Consider the following 21,451-nt stretch of genomic DNA (forward strand, 5'->3'; position numbering starts at 1 on the left):
AATCTGTATTTAAAGATGTATAAAACATTGATTTTTCTTTACAACCAAATTTACCCAAAATACTGAAATAACAACTTTAAACCTAATTACTGTTGGCTATTTCTTGGTACTTGCAACAGCTTAATTGTTCTTTATATCATAATTAATGTTCATCAGTGATCAGCAGTAAATGTTAGGCTATTCTCATCATTAAAAATATCTTGGTCAGAATAGGTTTCTATCTTTATTTAAAAAAAAAAAACTGTTATCTTCCTAAATAATCCCCAAAAGCTAATTATAGAATTGAGGTATTTAAATCAAACTTACTTTATAAATTATTACTCAAGTTTGATGAGGAAGTCCTTACTCTCTCATGAGAAATTCTGGCATGTAAGGTAGATAACTGAAATTCATAAATTGTATGCAGATTTTTATCTAAAAATGATTACAGGATTAGAATGATTTTAGAAATTGGTATTTTTCCTGCAATATGACTCAGTCAAATTGGTTTCAATGATATTTCCCATATTTTGCATGACTGGGGAAAGGGCACTCTTACACCATTCACCCACTGGTTACAATCTTCTGGAAGGAATTAATAACTTTTAAAGCTTTAGAATATCCTTCGTCTTCCATCCAGTGAATCCAATTCTACAATTATATAGAGAAATAATTTAGAATCCATGCATAATGATATATGCAAGGATGGTCTATAATAGTAAAAATAAATAAATAAACAAAGCAAAATCAATAATTCCATCTATCCTGAATGGAAAGAGATTAGATGGACATATTACTGTCAACCTATGCTACTCAGTTACCATTAAAAATCATGATACATATTTATATTTACAGACAGGGTCAGATGTTCATTATAGGCAGGAAAATGAAGTAAGCAGATTACCAAGCTATGCATAACTGTTGTCAAACGGCTAGCACATACTGAGTGTTGCATGTATCAGGAACTTTCCTAAGACTTCATATAAGTTATGGAACATAACCCACACCAAGAAGTAGGCCATGTTACTATTTCCACATAGTAGAAGGGGAAACTGGGAGTACTGAGTGGTTAAGACATTTGCTAGGGTAACCCTGGATAGTAGGTGTGGAGGTGGGAATCAAACCTGGATGGGTGGCTTTCCAGTTCCTGCTCGTAACCACTGTGAAATAGGCACCTCATGTTTTCATAGAATATTTACTTTTTTTATACATTGTACATATGTACACATATGCTTTTATGTATTTTTTCAGAAAATATAGTTATCTCTTTGTTGTAGACTTATGGAACATCCATTCATTTTTGTCTCTGTATACCTGAATTTAAGAAATTATTCTAAAATTAAAATGTACTACATGTGTAATAAAAATTGAAAAAATTAGTGTCAGAAAGTTTTAATGAAAGTGACTAATTTTGTGACAATTTTTAATGTACCAAAAACATTTAAAGAGTCATTTCTATACCATATAAAAAGTACATTTAGTCTATAAAGGAGAAGAAGGCAGTTTAGTGATGGGTGAAATGCAAGTACCAATGTACTAGCACAATTCTTTTGACATCTTATACTATATCTTAAGCAAATCCTGTTAACATATTATGTTCTTTTCTTTCCCCCACTAAATTTTGAGTTCTTTGGCATCCCCCAGACCTGCACAAAGTGAGTGATAAATATTATGAGGTTTAACTAATAAAGTACACAAACTGCTTATAAATGGAAGTTGTGTAGCTAAGATCCCTCAGAGGGCAAGAATTAGTCCTGAGCTTAGACTCTCCCTGATCAACCCACTGGAGCTGCAGCTTGCATGGGGTGCTTTTTTGTGGCCTCAGATTCTCTTCTATAAGACGGAAACATCAAGGATGACGTGAATGGGTGTCAAATAGAATGGCTTATGGGTCATGTGAAAATTCTAGGTAGAATTTGAGTCATGTTAAAAAAGAAAAATATTTTATAAGGAACTTTTTTTTCCACAATACATTTTTTCATACACTGATATAATTTTTACCATTTTATTACATCAATATTATTATGCACCATCTACCTACTTCGTATGAAATTTTCTTCAGCTTCATCCACAATACTTAGTAAAGCACCTCCGTGCATCTGGCATGAAGAATGTGCCTCACTCCAGGAGAGAGAGGAAAGCAGGTTGAATTGGTAGCAAATGTGTGAGTTGAGGTCCTTCTCCCAGACAGCATCACAACCCACCTCTGCAGAGGCTGAAATCAAAATTCATTGTAAACATCCATTACTCTCTTATTGTGCCTACACAGCAACGTATTTCTCAGATGAGTTTGAATGAAATTATCCCAATGTGCAACCCTGAAAGCTTCAGTGTTTTCTATATTCTTCATGAGTTTTTGTGGTGATATCTGCATTGTTATCCCACGGACACCTATTGTTAAGCTTTTTCATGACTTACCTTAGGAAACTCAAGAAATTGCCAATAAAAAAGATCTGATCCTTTCCAGTAAAATAACAGAAACAAATTTAAAGAGAAGGAAATAGAAGTGAATTATTTGTGGAAATACCATCTGTTCTTTTAAAAGTAATCATTTAGAACTTTACATTGAAAATTGTGTGAATTTAAATATCTGAGACACAAATGTTGTTTCAAAAGCCTTTTATCCCCAAATTTGAAATGCTCAATTGAATAAAAAGGATACAGTAGAAATATGTCAATAAAGAACACAAGTTTTCAAAATGATATTTAGCACAAAAGTGTTGCTAATTCAGTTTAAGAATGTTCTTTCAACCAAGAGGAAAAAAATATAAAATCCACTTGTAAGACATTGGTCAAAGATTGCATAATATGCTTAAAAGTAATTTAATAAAGGATGAAATCTTGATCTGAAAAATAATAAGTTTATGAAAATATCACAAAATCAGAAGTTAGTTTAAGTGCTTTTGCTAAAAATTTAAATTATATCTCATAGTGAACTAAAAGCCAGAGTTAAATGCCAGAAATGAAACTTAGCCAAATAATTTCAGAAGTATGGGAAGTATGAACCATCGTACAGTATGATTGTGACTTAGGGACAGGCATCCTTCTGAAATCTAGAACAGCCTTTTCCAAAGAGAACTGCTTGGAGTCAGACAGCTTCAAGAGGCTCCCCAAGAAAATCCAGAACACGATGAATATACTTGGATAGCACCCTCTGAGATTTGCACATTAGCATACAAGGGTACTTCAAAAAACTCATTTGGAATGGGATTAATACATTTATGAAATACAAAATTCACATATATATCTTTCATAATATTCATTTCTCATGAATTTATGAAGATTCTTCATGTTGAAGGCTATGAGACATTTTGTAGTAAAGAAACATGTATAATTTTAATTCACCATACTTCAGATTTACTTGAGAATAACATTTTTTCATTGGTTTTCTTTTCCCCAAAAATACTTAAAAGGTTCCCCTGGAAATGTGGACTGTGCATTTTCATGTCTTATTGCAACAAACATTCCCCAGAACCCAGTTAGTTAACCAGAAGTTATCAAATCACATATAAATCTAAAGTTTCTATAGATTCCTAACTGATAGATGAATGAGGATAATTCAGAATGTATGTGGGAAATTGGATTTAAAAGGTAAGTTCATTTTGATACAAAATTTTTTGAAATCCAGCAAAATTTTTGATAATATGCATTTCTTATGAACCTTACGAAAATATCTCATATCCATGGATTTCACTTCTTTTGGACTCAAATAAATACATTTTAATTCCATTTTCCCCAAACTTACAGTCTTCAACAAATGGTGCTGGGAAAACTGGATCTCCATGTTTTATGAAGTATGAAGCAAGACCCCTACCTCACACCTTACACAAAAATCCACTCAAAATGGACAAAAGATCTAAATCTATGACCCAATACCATCAAATTATTAGAAAACATTGGGAAAACTTGCAAGACATTAGCATAGACAAACACATCTTGGAAAAGACCCCAGAAGCACAATCAAAGCCAAATTGACAAATGGGATTACATTGAGTTGAGAAACTTCTGCACTGCAAAATAAACATTCAGCAAAGAAAATATTTGTAATCGGCCGGCGCCGTGGCTTAACAGGCTAATCCTCCGCCTTGTGGCGCTGGCACACCGGGTTCTAGTCCCGGTCGGGGCGCCAGATTCTATCCCGGTTGCCCCTCTTCCAGGCCAGCTCTCTGCTATGGCCTGGGAAGGTAGTGGAGGATGGCCCAAGTCATTTTTCAAAAGAGGAAATCCAAATGGCCAACAGACATTTGAAAAAATGCTCAGGATCATTAGCCATCAGGGAAATGCAAATCAAAACCACAATGAGATTTCACCTCCCATGCGTTAGAATGGCTTTCATACAGAAATCAACAAACAACCAATGCTGGCAAGATGTAGGGGAAAAGATACCCTAATCCACTGTTGGTGGTAAAGCCACTATGGAAGACAGAATGGAGATACCTCAGAGGTCTGAATATAGACCTATCATATTACCCAGCTGATCCCACTGCTGAGAATTTACCCAAGGGAAATGAAATCAGCAATGTGAAGGCATTATCTGTACCCCCATGCTTATTGCAGCTCAATTCACAATTGCTAAGATTTGGAATCAATCCAAATGCCCATCAGCCAAAGACTGCATAAAGAAATTATGAGATATGTACACCACAGAATACTACACACTGGTAAAAAAAATTTTTTTAAAGGCAACAAAAAAGAAAAAAACAAAAAAATGAAATGCGATCATTTGCAACAAATTGGATGAAACTGGAAAAGATCATACTTAGTGAAATAAGACAGTCCCAAAGGACAAATATTATATGTTCTCCCTGATCTGTGATAGCTAACAGAGCACCTAAAAGGTGATCTATAGAAGTGAAATTTACAATTTGAGAAGCAGTGACTTTGAATAGCCCTTGTCTTGACTTGAAGAACAGTTTGGCTTTTTTTTTTTTTTTCATACTATTGAACTTTTTAGTTAACATAGAGTTAATCACATGTGTGTAAAGTTAATTGAAAATAGATCTTAGTAAAAAAAAAAAAAAACAAGAATGAGACTAGGAGAGGGAGGAGGAAGAGGGGTTGGAGAGTACATGGGTAGGCGGATATGGTGGGAAGAATCTCCATGTTCTTAAAGTTGTAATTATGAAATGTATGAAGTTTGTATTCCTTAAATAAAGAAGTTTCTGGGGGTAAAAATGTAATAGTGAAAGACTGAAGAAAGAATTTCCAACAGCAGAGAATTGGATAAACAGAGTCATAAATATGTAAGTATTAGAATAAAGAATAAATTTGTCATGATAGTATCCTCTAAAATATAAGTTAATAATTTTTATTTATTTAAGTTATTAATTTTTATTTATTTAAGTTATTAATTTTGATGAGATCCAATTTATCCATTTTTACTTTTTTATTATTGTGTTTTGGTATCATATCTAAGAATTCATTGTCATATCCAAAGCCATGAAACTTTAACCCTATCCATATTTTAAGAGTTACATAGTTCTATCAATTCCATTTACATATAGGTTCCATTTTGTGTTAATTTTTTATAAGGTAAGAGATAGTTTCAATTCTATGGCTTTGAGTGTAGATATTCAATTTTCCTTGTACCACTTATTGAAAAACTGATTCTTTCTTCCATTAAATTGTTTTGGCATCTTTGTCAAAAATCAACTGAACATAAATAGGAACTCTCAATTCTGATATATTTTTCTAGTCTTGATTACCACAAGTTTATGTAAGTTCTGAATTTGGAAAGTGTGAATTCTGCAACTTTGTTCTTTTTAATGATAAAATTCATTGTATTTGTTTTTATTTATTTTGGTCCTTTGAATTATCATATGAATTTTAGAACATGTCAATTTCTATGAATAATTCAGCCAAAATTTTTATGGGGATTGCTGTAAAGTAGCACCATCTCAGCCATATTAAGTATCCCAATCTATGAACATGGGATATCTTTCCATTATTTAGGTGTTTAATTTTTTTGCATTATGTTTTGTAACTTTTAGTGTAAATTTTTAATGTTGTTAAATTCTTTCCTAAATATTTTATTGTTTTTCATGCCACTATAAATGGCATTATTTTAAAATATCTTTTCTGTATTCCTTATTGCTATGCTACTGCATAAAAACACAATTAATTTTTTATACTGACCTTAAATCCTACCAATGGCTGAATGCATTGTTTTAGACTCCTGCTTATCCTATTACAACAATGATTAAGGGTTTAATGCTTACATTTTTTGCTTGTTGATTTAATCAGCTGCTCTATCGCCTAACAACTCCACTCTCTCTTTTTTCCTTCTTTTCTTCCTTTCCAGCACAGCTGAAGTCTGACAACAAGGTCCTGTTCAGTCTATCTCCAAAGGAGATCTTCAGTGTGTCCACTTTTTTCCAATTCCCTTGCTACCACCAAATCTAAATCTATTCCTGGCCCTGACTGTTGCAACTGGTCTCCTGGATCTGTCTATAACTCCCTCCTAAGCCACTTGCTGAGAAGGAGCCAAAGTAATCATTACCATTTTTAAAATAATTATCACTTCTGTGCTTATAAACCTTCTTATGGCTTTCTTCTGTTTCTAAAATAAGTAAATCCTTACCTTCATAACACCCTACATTATCTAGTTTCTGCATAAGTTGACATCTGTCTACTTCCCCAGAAGCTTCTGTTCCTCTTTCCCTCACTCACTGCACCCTTGTTACACTATCCTAAACTGAAATCACCCCTTTCCCTCCTCAAAGTCTTGAGTCACTGGCCAGTGGCATGCAGAGGATAGTGTTGGATGAAGTGGGGATCAGTCAACCTGGACAAGTGGGAGTATTTCATCACTGACATTGGCTAGGATGGTTAAGGCATGTGCATGATGAATCACTAACAGACTGACCTTTAGTTGGTCTCATTATTTTTCAGTTCTATTGAAATAATTTAGTCCCTAAATGTCCTGCATCCAGTGCTGATCATTTCCTCACTCTGTGCTTGGCACTTGGCACCATGTATTCCCTTACTTTCCATCTTGATGACTCCTGCTTAACTCTTGGGCTACAGTTTAAATACAACTTACTTAGGAAAGTCTTATTTGAGTGTCAAATTTAAATTTGGTTTCTTCCTTACAATACCAATTTCCTAAAAGTAGATCTTATCAAAAACTGTTGTTATATATTAGTTTGATTATTATATTTTAATGTGAATTTCATTAGTGTAGGCACCATGACTTTGATCTTTGACATTCAGTTATAGCCCCAGCAGTCAGCAGAGTCTCTGGCACATAGTATGTGTTCAATACATATTTGATGAATGAGTGAATGGTTTGTAGAATTGGAGGTCATTAATTTTCATAGAGGTCGGGAAGAAATAGTACATTGAGTAGTGAAAGCTAGGTGAGGAGGTATAGACAGATCTTTTGAGAAGTCTGTCTATATGGTAAATGAGAGAGATGGGTGTTTTCAAGAGACAGACATGGAATTTAAGGAATTCTGTTATGTTTAGGATGTTATTTTATGCCTAGAACAGGTTTAACTGCTAAAGAAAGGACCCAGCAGAGAGGAAATACATATTGGAAACATGTACAAGTCTTGTTGAAACATAGTTTGCTGGGCTGAATGTCCGGAATTTCTAATGGAGTACTCTGGGGTGTTTCTGATCATTTTCAGTTCTAGCAAGCTCCCAGGGAATGCTGATGCTGCAGTTTGAGAATCACTGAGATGCAACTTAAAAGAGGTTGGAGGGGTAGCTCTGGAACCCAGGGGAGGAAGAACATTCTCTCATGTAGGAGAGAGGAAGAACCAGAGGTATAGACCCAGGTAGGCTTAAAGATTAGGGAGCTGCAAGTTGTCGAAACTTCCCTTTTGCGATTGGATCCTTTTTCATTATGAAGTGGGAATTGAGGTTATCTGATGAGAATCAGGAGGGAGAAAGGGGAGAGGGTATGGTTTGACATTAGAGGAGAATAGGGAGATTGGGGTGGTCCTGGTGGGGAGTGAGAGTCGCATGTCAAGAGAGCACACCAGCTGTGTCAATCCACACAGAAGCAAAGGGGAACTGGAAATCACACATTTGTATTGATACTCATCTGCCTGCTAACTTACATTTACACCAACTGAATAAGGTGCAGGGACAATGAAATCCTTCCAGAGGTTGCTATCTTAGCATTATCTCTAAGTGTGAGTCTCCAACAAGCAAGAGAGACTTGGTCTGGCTCAGAATTGTCTTATACAAACCCAAATATGTCATCTTTATTCCTGGAGATGTCATATGACATCCTTCACTGCTAGTATGTTTCTGTTTATTAGTACTAAAGTTCAATTTTGCTCATTTGCTAACAATTTTTTTTAAAACAGCGTGATTTTACATGGTGACATTACAAAAATTTCCACGGAAGAGATACACAGTACAAACCTTAACTTCATTCTTCACTCTTCTCTGTCCTATCCACTCATTGACACCCCCAAGGAAAAAACTCTCGTCGTGTTCAGTCTCTGACACATCATTTTGAGTTATGTTGGCTACTGGGAACCAAAAGTAACAAGAAAGGCAGAAAACTGGAACTGTAATTTACCTCTGTACAAATAAACATGCTTTCTGCTGGCTATGGTAAAGGTCAGGAGAGTTGGGATCTGGCAAGCTGACAAGCCCAGGAAGCTGAACAAATAGATAGTCTAGGGAGTGTACAGTCCAGAGCACCACCAAATCCAGGCTTCCACTGGGGAAATCCGTAAGTGGCTACAAATGACAGAGGATGGGGACAAGGCTCTTCTCAGAACCTTAAAGAGAATGATGCAGCTTTCTAAAGAAAGCTTTATTATTATTAGAGTTCACATAAAACACTGTGAATTTTATTAGCATTGGTTCATTCATTTACTTTTAATGATGTCATCATTGGAGATGGAAATGCACAGAGAAGATGATGCAAATAAAACAAGACCTGATCAGGAGTCCAAGGATTGTGGGGGTTCACATGGACATACACCTAGACCTATCACATTCAGGTAGAGAAGGTTGGTGATTTGATAACTATAAAATAATGAAATGCTTTCATGCTAACTGGTGACTAGTCACAGTCCTGAACTCTTAGAGTGCCCCCTGCTGCCCCAGACTTCCCTGCACCATCTCCTAACCTGATCTAGCAGCTAAAAGGTTACTACCAGCACACCAAGATTTCCACTAGGATTGTCAATAGACAATGTCACATTGACTGTTCAAAGCTAACTTTCAACCAAATATGTAGATTTATGTTATTTGGAATTACCTGCATGTTACAAATTGCCTAATGAAGAATAATTTGCATCACTAGTCACAGAGGTCCTTGTCAAAAATGCAGATGTTTGAGTCCCACATCCACACCCACTGCATCTCTGGGAAATATGTGCATTTTTTTGCCATCTCCTAGGTGATTCTGGAGTATCCTACAAAATACACTCTACAGTTTCTGGCACAGAATGAATCTGTCTGCCCTGTCTTCTATCTATATGCCAAGTTCTTTGAAGGGAGGATCCTAAGTCCTAAAACTCTTTGTATTCACCGCTATGTCTAGCTTCGTGCTTGTTCCCTGAAGAAGAGGGACCATTGATTCAAAAGCGTGTGCTCAAAAGACAAATTAGGAATGAAGACAATGATGAGCAATGTTTACCATGAATCAGTATCAAGATAGATGTATTCTGTGCATCATCTAATTGAACTTACACAACAACCCAAGTAGTTCTGCTCTGATTTCCATTTGATGACATAGGAAGCTGCGATTTAGAGAAATGGAGGGAGTGTTCTGAATCTCATTATTGGGAGGTGGTAGGATTCTCTTCTTGGTTTTTCTGATTTCAAGACAGACATATTTTACTAAGACATAATGATTTTTAGATTAGAAGGCAAATTTTCAGATAATTTTATAAATCTGATTGTTTGGAAGTGATCTCTTCAATTTGCTTTCATTTCAAATTTGTTTGCTGCATTTTATCACATATGCGGAGGGGAGGTAGGCATGGAAGATGAAGAAATTGTAAAAGCTATACTCTGTGACTCACCAGAAACAAGGTAAAGAAAACTGAATATAGACAGTAGAGGGTGTATAGAAATATTCCCCAATACTTTGGAACAATTGGAAGACTTACAGGAAAATAAAATAAATGGAGCAGTAACTGAAACAAAAAAAGAACACTAGAGTTATCACAAAACCTTGAAAATCAAGTTAAGAAAAGATTTTGAGGTTAGATCTGGAAAGTGAATAGTGAGAAAAGTGAGTCAAGATGACAATCCATTGTGGAAAGATAATAAGGGCAACTGAGATTTTAGAAAGAGCCTTAAGGGCCAGCTGATGCAGGACTTGACAATGGATTAGACAAGCAGTCTGGATGTGGAGACATGAGGGCAGCTTATAAGAGGTGGTGGATTGGAAGGGTAACTGGGCTTTATATGCATTCAGATTTGATTTGACATATCCTGCTGGGAAGCTGGGATTAATGAGATCACACGGCATTATAATTTGTCTCCAGTTAAAGCATCCTTATGCACTGAGCCTAATGAAGAATTGCTAATTAACATCTACTGAACATAAAGTAAATAGGAATATACATCAGAATTGTCTTTTCAAGGCCAAAACAAACCCCAAATCAAAATCTGGATTAATGGAATCAGAGTGCTTATCCAGATTTCAATTTATCAATGCTGGTGCTTTTTTTTGGATACAGATAACTTCTAATTGTCCTTGATTCATTCATGAAAACAGAGAAGACTGTATTTATTCTTACTGGGATCTGGGCAGAATCCCCACTTCTCATCTCTTTCATATCGGCTGGTCGTGGCGCACCACAGTGAGTCATCCTGCCGGCCTTCCCGGGTACATTCGTGATGCCACTGGTGGTTGTACTGGAAGGGAAACATACACGGCATCCCGTGGGCATTCCCTTTGCGTGTATACAGATCTAGGAGAAAGAAGTGTGCAAAGTCAGGTAAGCATGACGTCAGCTTCATCTTTGGAAAATGCCATAGAGTTAATGTATCTTTTATGGATTGAAAATCCCTGTGGGCAGGCACATCCCTCTGTAGAGTGCTGGGCTGAGTGCTAGGCCAGGTGCTGCACTCAGAGAAAGTGGTGGTGGTTTTATTTTACGTATTCATTTACTTGCGAATTTACTACAGCATTTTACTACACTAGAATTTACTACACTAGCATGTGTTTTTGTGAATGTATAAGAAGAAAAATTTAATGGAGATTATCCTTTAAAATATCTTCCATTCACCCCAATAAAGCAGCCATCAGCATCTAAACCTCAACATAGGCGTTTATTCATTTACTCATTCAGCAAATATTTGTGCTGCTTTTAAGGTACCCATAGCTGGGGATAAAGTAGTGGACAAACCAACGGAAGCTACTTTTTGTGTACATCTTCTAATGTTGAGGGGACAAAGAGAAAGCAAAAGTACATATAAACATGATTTTAGGTAGTGGTAAGGGGTATAAGACAAATAAAATAGGGCATGAAGACAGAATGGATGTGTGATTGTGTTTGTGTATGTGTGTGTTTGCAGCTGTGTGTGCATGAATGGGTAGAGGGGCACTATTTTAGGTAGGGCAGTCAGCATAAACTTCTCTGAACAAGAACTGGGAGAAACAAAGGTACAAGCTGTTGGAAAAGAGTTGTCTGGCAGAGGAACAGCAAGTATAAAGTTCTTGTGACGAGAATGCATGTTGAGAAAAAGAGGAAGAGCAAGCCCCCCACCCCCGCCAGATAGGGGATCACAGAAGTGCAGAGCCGCCACTCACACAGGACCACCTCTTGGCCTTTACTCTCAAAGTGGTGGGAAGTCCTGATGGAATTTCAATGTGAAAGTGACAAGATCAGAGTTCTGCTTTTAAAGAATCACTCACTGTGCAGTGTGGTAAACAGCCCATATGGGAAAAAGGCCAGACTGGCTGGCTGGCTTACTTCCACAGCAGTCTAGAGAGAAATGACCATGCACAGGTGACCCACTGGCTGCCTTCTCAGTATATTGTAATAATTAGTCATCGTGGCCTGAAGCAGGGTCAAGAACAGATTTTCATCACTCAACTGGGGCTTCCTATGATAAAGCGATCAGGGCTTCCCTCAATTAAGGCAATAGGTCTTGGGGCAAAATGGCTAACTGTGAAGATTCCCATGACTTTACCACCAATGGCATGGGCTGCACTGAGCTCACACATATTGTCAACCTCAGTGGTTAGAGCTACTTAGGAACTACAGGCATTTCAGGACACATTTTTTTTTGTACCCACTTCTTTCTACTCAGAAGTATATGTTGCCCAGAGTTTTGCTCTGCGTGCATTGTGGGTGCAACAGCTGAGACATTAACATAAAGCAAAACATCACATATAAAGTCCATCTTTGAAGCTGTAGCTTTTTTGGAGTACTGGTTTGCAACCTTGATTTATTGTGAATCTAGAAGATGTCTTGCTCTCAACTTTCTTTTCACTCATTCCTTGTGGTGATAGAAGAAAGTGTTGCCTTGGACCATAGAAGTCCCTTGCTTGGCTTTGTAGGACAGTGTAGCATCCTAGGAGAATATGTCCTCACAGAAGCACAATTCTGCAGGGAGGCACCACGTCTGGCATGCTGGCCTTTGTAAACCAGTGCCTCCCACTGGACCTGATGCACATTTGGTTCTCCATAAATGTGTATGGATTAAGGGACGGAGGATGGGTAAATGGGTGAAAGAAGTTGCAAAATAAACCTTGGGGGACAAGTCTGAGGTTATAGAATGTAACTATGTGACTTAATTTTATTGGTATTTTTTTCTGCATAAAGGTGCCCAAAATAGCAGAGGTACTGAAAATGAAAGCCTTCTCTCCCACCTACCCCCAAACTGAGCTTCCCCACAAACCATGCTTGGCACACACCAAATAACCCCTGAGAGTAGTCTGTCTTTCATCTTCAAGTCCCTTGGGATATGACTGTCACATGGATGCCAGTCAGGCATCAGGGCATCTGCAGTGGCCTGCAGACAGTCCTCCATAGAAGGGGATGAGTTTCAACAATGAGAGAAGCGGTGGCAGGGAGGTTATTATATCTGTGTGGACAACAGTCTTCACCACAAAGAACATTTTCTTCTACCGTCCTTGTTTCCTCCCACCCTTCTCCCCTCTCCTCTTTTCCATTGATTCCCAAAACTAATTGGATGTCTCTCCTCCAGTGCCTTTACATCCTGAGATGCTCTGTTTAGCGAAATTAAGCACGTCCATCCCAAGACTCCAGGAATCCTTTCACCAAAATCAAAGAAGCAACTCAAATGTATTCATCAGAAGTTCCTTGATGTTCTATGTACTTCTTCCACACAATGCTTTACACATCCTTCTTAATGACAATATACCCCTCCCTCCAGGAGGACTTTGAGATTATTTTTACCTTTGTGCAGATGCTGGCAAATGTCTCCATTATCTGACATATAGGAAATCCACTTATGAAGACGCTTCCCCGAGGCCACGATGGTGTTGTCCTGCTTCACCTGGACCGTGTGCTGTAGGGGACCTGTGATCATCTTTCTGTTACAGCGCCACCTCAAGGAAACGTGGGTGGAGTCGCATTCATACAGGCCTAAGGGCTGCTCTGGATTGGATAAATTCAGGCCCAGGCAGCCGCTGCCTCCGATGTTGAAGAGGTGCTGGTTTGAAACCCACTTCCACAGCATGTTCTTGTTTGGTTGTTTGCAGCTCTCCAGGGTCAGGACAGATTTGCCTGCTTGGATGCATGTCTTAAGGCTCTCACTCTGGATGATGAACATCCCTTTCTCTGCAACAGAACAAGAAAAGGGGTGGTGTGAAATTTTCATTTACAGTTATGAGTGTCATGAGGATCCCAGGGTGTAAGCTTTGCTGTGTTGCAGCTGCCAGTGTTTCTGGTCAGATCTGGAGTTGGTTGGGTCACGAAGGACTTTATTTGCACAAAACAGAGGAGTTTGTTGCAAAGCACGAAAGGACTTATTAGAGCTAACGAGACCTCTGACCTTAGACCTTGCTATGGCTTGAGTGTTCTCATAAAAACTCACAGTGAAATTTAATTCCCAATGTGAGACAATAACAGGTGCGGTCAGGTGGAGCCTTGCAGAGGTGATTAGGGGTATATATAATACGTTAACTCGACAGTGAGTCCGTTATAACAGCCGGTTTGGCTGCATCTCTGGAATACGCCCTCCCACCGCGTGAACACCCTCTGCAATACCCTCACTCAGCAAGGAGATCCTTAACAGATGCTGAGCAGATGCTGGTGCCATGCTCTTGGACTTTCCGACCTCCAGATACGTATGTTAAATGAACCTTTGCTCTTTCGAAATTACCAAGCCTGGGGCCAGTATTGTGGGGTTAAAAGCCAGTGCTGCAACACCAACATCCAATATGAGGGCCAGTTTGTGTCCTGATTGCTCCACTTCCAATCCAGCTCCATGCTCTTGCTCCTGGGAAGGCAGCAGAACATGGCCCTAGTACTTGGGTCCCTGCTACCCACATGGGTGAACCAGGACAGAGTTCCAGGTTCCTAGCTTTGGCCTGGCCCAGCCAGGAGTGAGCCAGTGGAGGAAGATCTGTCTTTCCCTTTCTCTCTGTAACTCTGCCTTTCAAGTAAATAACTAAATCTTAAGAAAATATTATCCAGTCTGTGGTATTCATTGATAGCAACAGGAAGTGGACAAACATAACCACCTTAACCATATAAGAACCAGGGCTTCCTGGTTAGTCTACTCAGATATGGTGAGCGCTGGTAACAATAGGAAAGACACTGGGTGGCTGGGGATGTGGTTTTCTTCAGACAGCTGTGTGGGTGTTAGACACATAGCAGCTGCATCAAGAGCTCTGAAATGAAAATCTCTCCTACCAAGTTCCTGTGGGAAAGCAAAGGGACAAAAGTTGAGTTTGCATCCTCACGGAGGATTGAAGGCTGGTGAACAAACTGGGCTTCTCCACATCGGCTGTCTGTGCTGCATCCATTGGGAGTAGAAATATGGACACACTTTGTCACTGGGGATGGACTCATAGGATGAGTAACCCTGTAGGTCGGGACTGGCAGTGGCAGGTGGATGCCCGAGGAACCAGCTGAGACCAGCTGAGACCCCAGCTCCAGACATGCAGTGGAACTAGTGGTCCCATGGAAACATGGAGAAAGAAGGCATTTTGTGAAATCTCCCTGAGCTCTCCCCATGCAGCCAGGAGGGGTGACTTGGGGGAGGCTCCTGTGGAAAAAGCTGGTGGGACTGCACCAGGGAGTTCATGTTAGTCCCCTACCTGCTCCTGGCCTTTACCTCAATCTGCGGGCTTGGAAGACACTGATTACACACCAGTTGCCAATTTGTTTCGTCACAGGTGTTTTGAAGATGGAGCTACATCTTGTTTCTGTGAGCTAAGCACAGAGGGTACTGACCACTTGGCAGGAGGCTGATTGAACACAGCTGCTGCTTGGCCCCTGTTATTGCCTCAGCTGTCTGGCGAGGTCCTGGAGCTCTTTTGTTCTCCCACTGGTGAGGCTCCTCTCTTAGGTTTTACTTCTGTGTATTCTTTTTTTTATTTTTAAAGATTTATTTATTTATTTTGGGAGTCAGAATGACAGAGAAAGAAAGATTGATCTTTCGTCTGTTGGTTCACTCCCCCAGATGGCTGCCAATGGTCAGTGCTGGGCCAGGCTGACGCCAGGAACCAGGAGTTTCCTCTGAGTCTCCCACATGGGTACAGGAGCCCAAGCACTTGTGCCATCTTCTGCTGCTTTCCCAGGCCATTAGCAAGGAGCTAGATCAGAAGTGGGGCAGCCAGGATATGAATCAGTGCCTTTAGGAGATGCCAGGGTTGCAGGTAGCTGTGCTACAACTCACTGTCCCTGCCTGGTTGTCGAAACTCTGAAGGTCCATTATCAGGCTTCCTTAAAATGGCTGGGGTGGATGTCTGGTGCATTGAGTAAGATGCTGTTTGGAATACCTGAGTCCTGTATCAAAATGCCTGGGTTTGAGTCCCAGCTCTTTTCCTAACCCCAGCTTCCCACTAATGTGCACTCCGGGAGGCAGCAAGTGATGGCTCAAATAAATGGGTTCCTGCCACCCACGTGGGAGACTGGATTGAGTTCTCAGCTCTTGGCTTCTGTGGGCATTTGGGAAGTGAAACAGCAGGAGAATTCCCCTTTGCCACCCCTCTTTGCCATCTCCCTGCTTCCCCCCCCCCTAATTTATTCTCCCCACTCCTTACTCTCTTTCCATCTCACTTTCAAATACAAAGAATAAAAAATGGCTGGGGTCTAGGGCAAGTTGTGCCATGCAGTAGGGGCAGAGCAGGGGCCTCTGAGAGACTTGGGACAGTGCAGAAGGAGCCTCCTCAGGTATCAGTGCAAGGGAACAGTCCTTCATCTTGGTTCTTTTGGTTTCCTCAAAGTTAGGCTGAAGAGAACTGATTTACAGTAGCCTGAATCACTTAAGACACTGTTTAAAAAGACTGTCAATGTATTAATGAATGTTATACCTCATTTAATAATCAATAACCTTACTTATAGCCATGTATTTGAAGAATTGAATTAGTTGTCAGAAAATTTCTTTAATCACCATACATCAGAGTAAAAGAGAAAGGAGTTGGGTGAGTGGTTGGGGGAAAATGAATGGTTTTAAGGCTATTTCATTAAGATCAGGAAATTTGTTTTCCTAATGAAGGCCATGTCTGTATGGTTATTAGAAATAGTCATTCAAAATCAAATCTACCTCTCATCAATGTGATATGGACTCTGATAATTAACCTTCTTGCCAACTCTCTTTTTCACCTTTTCATGCTTGGGTAGAATGTTAACCTTAATTTCTGTTGTAATCCACTAATTACTTTCTGGCTAGCCCAGAGTTCCATTAATTTTTCATTAAAGGATAATTATTTTACTATAATGGTTCTGCAGTTCAGCTTCTATCTATTACATACATTCAAATATACCCAGCTCTGCAACCTACTAACTGGGCCTCAGCTTATGCACCCAAGATCAGTGAGTAGCCCTGGCTAGTTGTTAAGAGCTCTGGAACTAGGTAGAGTGATTTCAGACCAGCTGTGTAAAATTGGGGAGACTGCTTGATCTTGGTGAACCTTATTTGTCCAATTTGAACTGGGGATGTATATAATCCTATTATGGTCTTGATAATATTTTGATGGTTGCCCCAAAAGTAAATGCAGTGGGGGTTTGGTCTCTAGTGGATTATTGTTAATGGTTGAAGGATTAATGGTTGGAGGGTTGATCCAGTTATGGTGTCTGGGAGGTAGGCCTACTCAGTTCACTGGGGTGTTGTGCTAAGAAGGTAGTTCTCCCAGGAGGCTGTGTGTGTGTGTGTATGTGTATATTATATATATATATATATATATATATGTATATATGTTCAGCTCAGTTTCTCTCCACTGCCTGGATCACCATATGATCCTCCCTCTGCATGAGCTGCCCAATTCTGGACTGGGAACTACTAAAAGTGTAAACTGAAATAAACCTTCTTCCTTCCTATGTAACTCCCCTCAGGTGTTTTAGTGAAAGTAATGCAAAGCTGCTGCATATGGATACTGATCTCTCAGGGATGTTAAGGATATTCCATTAAATAACTCATGCAATGCACACCCCACATTACCATGGGAAGTAGGAAGATACCATTAAATATGGGTTGGTCCAAGTATCTCTTAGGCTTCCTGATTCTTGGAGATATAGTTGTAGATCTAGTGCTAATATGAGCATTCCCCAAAAGTTCTCTTTTTCCATTATTAGCACAAAAGCTTATTGTTACTTTAACTTCTGCAGCACACAGCAGGTACATACCTTTTATCTATAAACAATCCTGAAACACCATGCTATCACATTTTAGGGAGAAAAAATACCTTCCAAACAACCAGAACACAAAATCCTGTCTTGTTGTTCAAATACATGTGCAATTATGAGCTAAAAGTCTTTATCTGTTGATCTTTCACACTGCCCACCTGTGAAGTCTATACTGCTGCTCTTTTATAGGAAAGAGAAAAATACATGATGTTGACAAGCAGCGTGCTGATAGGGGAATGGATGTTCTGTGAAGAAGCAGACGTGGGAATGACACACCACTAAGATGTGGGAAGAATGAATAGAAAAAGAGTAAAGAATCTGAACTCATTGATCATATTCATGATCATAAAAAGACCTTTCCAAAGCAAAGATATTAATCCCAATTCCATGCTGTTACATTTTCATGCCAGCTGCGATTATGATGTAGCATTGGAGAAGTTCTTTAGAATGTATCATAAACAATAGCTGTGGTTTATTCATAACAATAAACTTGCTGAGGCTAGCATCGTGGCATAGTGGGTTAAGCCACTGCCCACAATGCCGGCATCCCATATACATGCCAGTTTGAGTTCTGGCTGCTCCACTTCCAATCTAGCTCCCTGCTAATGGCCTGGGAAAAGCAGTGAAAGATGGTCCAAGTGTGTGGGCACCTGCCGTCCACCTGGGAGACCCAGAAATGATCTGGTTCCTGGCTTTGGCATGGTCCAGCCCTGGATATTGTGGCCATTTGGGAAGTCTGCCTGTCTCTTTCTATCTCCTGCCTCTCCCTCTCTCTCTGTAACTCTGACTTTCAAATAAATAATCTTTTAAAAATTCTACCTCCAATTATATTAAGCTAAAAAATTACCTGAGCCTCTTTTCCCATTAAGTTATAATAAAATTTGATACTAGCACTGATAATATTCATAAATTCATTGAAAACAATTGTTTTTAAATGGACTGTGAGGCAATTCAAGGCAAGTGTCAATGTTCTGATTGTTCTTATATGCCCATACAGATAGTTTTTAACAAGACCATACTGTGAAAATAAGCTGCCAGTCCTTAGTGTGTATAGTTGTTGGATTTCATGAAAGATAAAAATCAAATGTGGGAGGAATCAAGATTGATTGTATATCTCAAGGACATCAGTTCTGCTTGAACACTGATTAAGTGATTAATGAAGTACTGCCAGAATTACTAAATCTCTTTGCAGGAAAATGTTATTATATTTCCCTTTATAATTATAAGTTCAGGGGGACAAAAAGGATTGATTTACTAGAAGTAACTTATAAGCTAATAGCTATCCATTTTATAAAAAGATAAAATCAATGGCCAATAGATTCTACTTTCTCCTCCCTGGTTCATTGTAGCAGATCATTTCAGACCCACTCTTTGGCCCAATAAAATAACACATACTCTTGAAAGGCATGAGAGGAGAATGTCCCTTGATTAATTGTTGAACTGAAGAGTAAGACACTTCTTTCATAACTTCAAGTGGAATATTCATTCATTCATCCAACCAATGAGCATTTATTTGGGGTGCCAGTTAAGTGGGTGACACTCTGTAAGGCAATGGGAGAGGGGTAATTATCTGCCTAAATTTCTGTCCTATGAAACCGTATCTATTTTTACTGGAATCATGGGAATTTTCCTGCCTAAGGGAAGAGTTCCATCAGTCCCAAAGAAAATATTATAATTGCACTTAAAATAACTCCTTAAAAATAAATAAGAAAAAACAGGGAAATGGGTCAAACTTTAAGACAATTGATGGGGCCTACACTGTGGCATAGCAGATAAAGCTGCCACCTGCAGTGCCAGTATCCTGTATGGGCGCCGGTTCCAGTTGCAGCTGCTCCACTTCTGATCTGGCTCTCTGCTATCGCCTGGGAAAGCAGTAGAGGATGGCCCAAGTCCTTAGGCCCCTGCACCCACATGAGAGACCCAGAGGAAGCTCCTGGCTCCCGACTTCAGATTGGCAGAGCTCCGGTGGTTGTGGCCAACAGGGGAGTGAAACAGGGGATGGAAGTCCTCTATCTCTGCCTCTCCTTCTCTCTGTGTAACTGACTTTCAAATAAATAAATAAATCTTTTAAGAAAATAAGACAATTGACTGGGCCCCCATCTGATGGCAGATGGGAGTAGACAGGACTCCTTGGTATCATCAGACTCTCTGACTGGGAAGTATGGGTGCACACATAAATACTCACCCATTTTCCAGGGTGGTCAAACAGACCAGAGCTGGAAGGAATCAGGGTGAGGCAGAGGAGACTAACTGAATCTAGAACATGAACTTTAGATTTTTTTTTAAACAAATCCATTTTGTCTTAATAATTTCGTACCAAACTAAGCAAGAATGATATCCACTGTAGGTCTAACTTTATTTACATATATTCATTTACAACCTGGTAAGAAGAAAATGAACTGCTATGAATTTTTTTTTTTTATTTTAGAGTTTTTGACAGGCAGAGTGGACAGTGAGAGAGAGACAGAGAGAAAGGTCTTCCTTTTTGCCGTTGGTTCACCCTCCAATGGCCACCGCGGTTGGCGTGCTGCGGCCGGCGCACCGCGCTGATCCGATGGCAGGAGCCAGGTGTTTATCCTGGTCTCCCATGGGGTGCAGGGCCCAAGAACTTGGGCCATCCTCCACTGCACTCCCTGGCCACAGCAGAGAGCTGGCCTGGAAGAGGGGCAACCAGGATAGAATCCGGTGCCCCGACCGGGACTAGAACCCGGTGTGCCGGTGCCGCAAGGCGGAGGATTAGCCTATTGAGCCACAGCGCCGGCCAGCTATGAATTATTGACAAGCGTTTTGAAGTAGGAGGTAAAATTTCAAATAAGCAGTCATTGAAAGCCTCACATGACATGTTTGGAATCCTGCAGGAAGATATTTATGTCATAGGCTTGCCTTCAAGGAACTCATGTTCTTCCTGGGGATCACTAAAACGTAAAGAAATAGTTGTAACTTAATGCCACAACATATTTTGATATAAGAGATATAAGCACAATAAAGTAAAGCTAGGGATAGAAGAGGTCGAGTTACTCTAGACAGTCAGAGAATTCAACATTCCCTTCCACATTTTTATTCAACAAATAGATATTAGGGACCTATCATTTGGAAGAATTGGAGCACACTAGTGGTCAAGACAGGCATGGATGCCTGTACTCATCACTGTGTTGTGGATAGTGGAGAAGGGACATTCTTTATAGAGAATGTCATCAAAGCTCAGACATGATGAAAAGAATCAGCTCTGGGGTGATGATGGCTTGGCTAAAGATTTTAGTGATAGCAAGATATGGAGTTGGAAAGAGGTGATTCAGAGCCATTTTATGAAGGACTTGCATCTTACTCAAAAATCTGTCTATGATTCTTTAGATAAAAGAGAGCTTTGGAAGAAGAGGAGACACAACCAGTGGCATAGAAGATGAATCAGAATGGTGAGTCATTCAACAGAAACATTTATTGGGTACCCACTGTGCTATTTTAGGTGATGGTACAAATGAAGACACATCACCAAGCCTCGCATGGAGATCTCTTTTAGGTGGGATGAGATGGTGCATGAGTGTACAAGAGTGGACCTGAGGAACAGTTTGCAGACTATTGCTGTGACCAGAGCAGGGACTGAAGGCATTGGCGTCAATCAATGGTGATGCAGAGGGAATGCTTAGACTGCAGTCAATAGAGTGAGACCTCAAGGGGACAAGAAAGGGCAGAATTAGGTGATGGATGGAATGTGAGGATTCTGGGAA

At 39.6% G+C, this 21,451-nt stretch overlaps 1 protein-coding gene across 1 annotated transcript in view; it reads right to left on the bottom strand.

Moving 5' to 3' along the window:
* PLA2R1 (phospholipase A2 receptor 1) overlaps nucleotides 1-21,451 on the bottom strand; it is a 131,403-nt gene that overhangs the window by 98,748 nt on the left and 11,204 nt on the right. Inside the window, exons 2-4 of the mRNA XM_062187249.1 lie at nucleotides 13,329-13,712; nucleotides 10,698-10,871; nucleotides 2,021-2,194 (exon numbers count right to left, since the gene is read on the bottom strand). Of these exons, the coding sequence (XP_062043233.1) occupies nucleotides 2,021-2,194; nucleotides 10,698-10,871; nucleotides 13,329-13,712 (732 nt within the window). The remainder of the gene's footprint in view (nucleotides 1-2,020; nucleotides 2,195-10,697; nucleotides 10,872-13,328; nucleotides 13,713-21,451) is intronic.

The sequence above is a fragment of the Lepus europaeus genome, chromosome 1 (assembly GCF_033115175.1).
Source record: "Lepus europaeus isolate LE1 chromosome 1, mLepTim1.pri, whole genome shotgun sequence".
Taxonomy (NCBI): domain Eukaryota; kingdom Metazoa; phylum Chordata; class Mammalia; order Lagomorpha; family Leporidae; genus Lepus; species Lepus europaeus.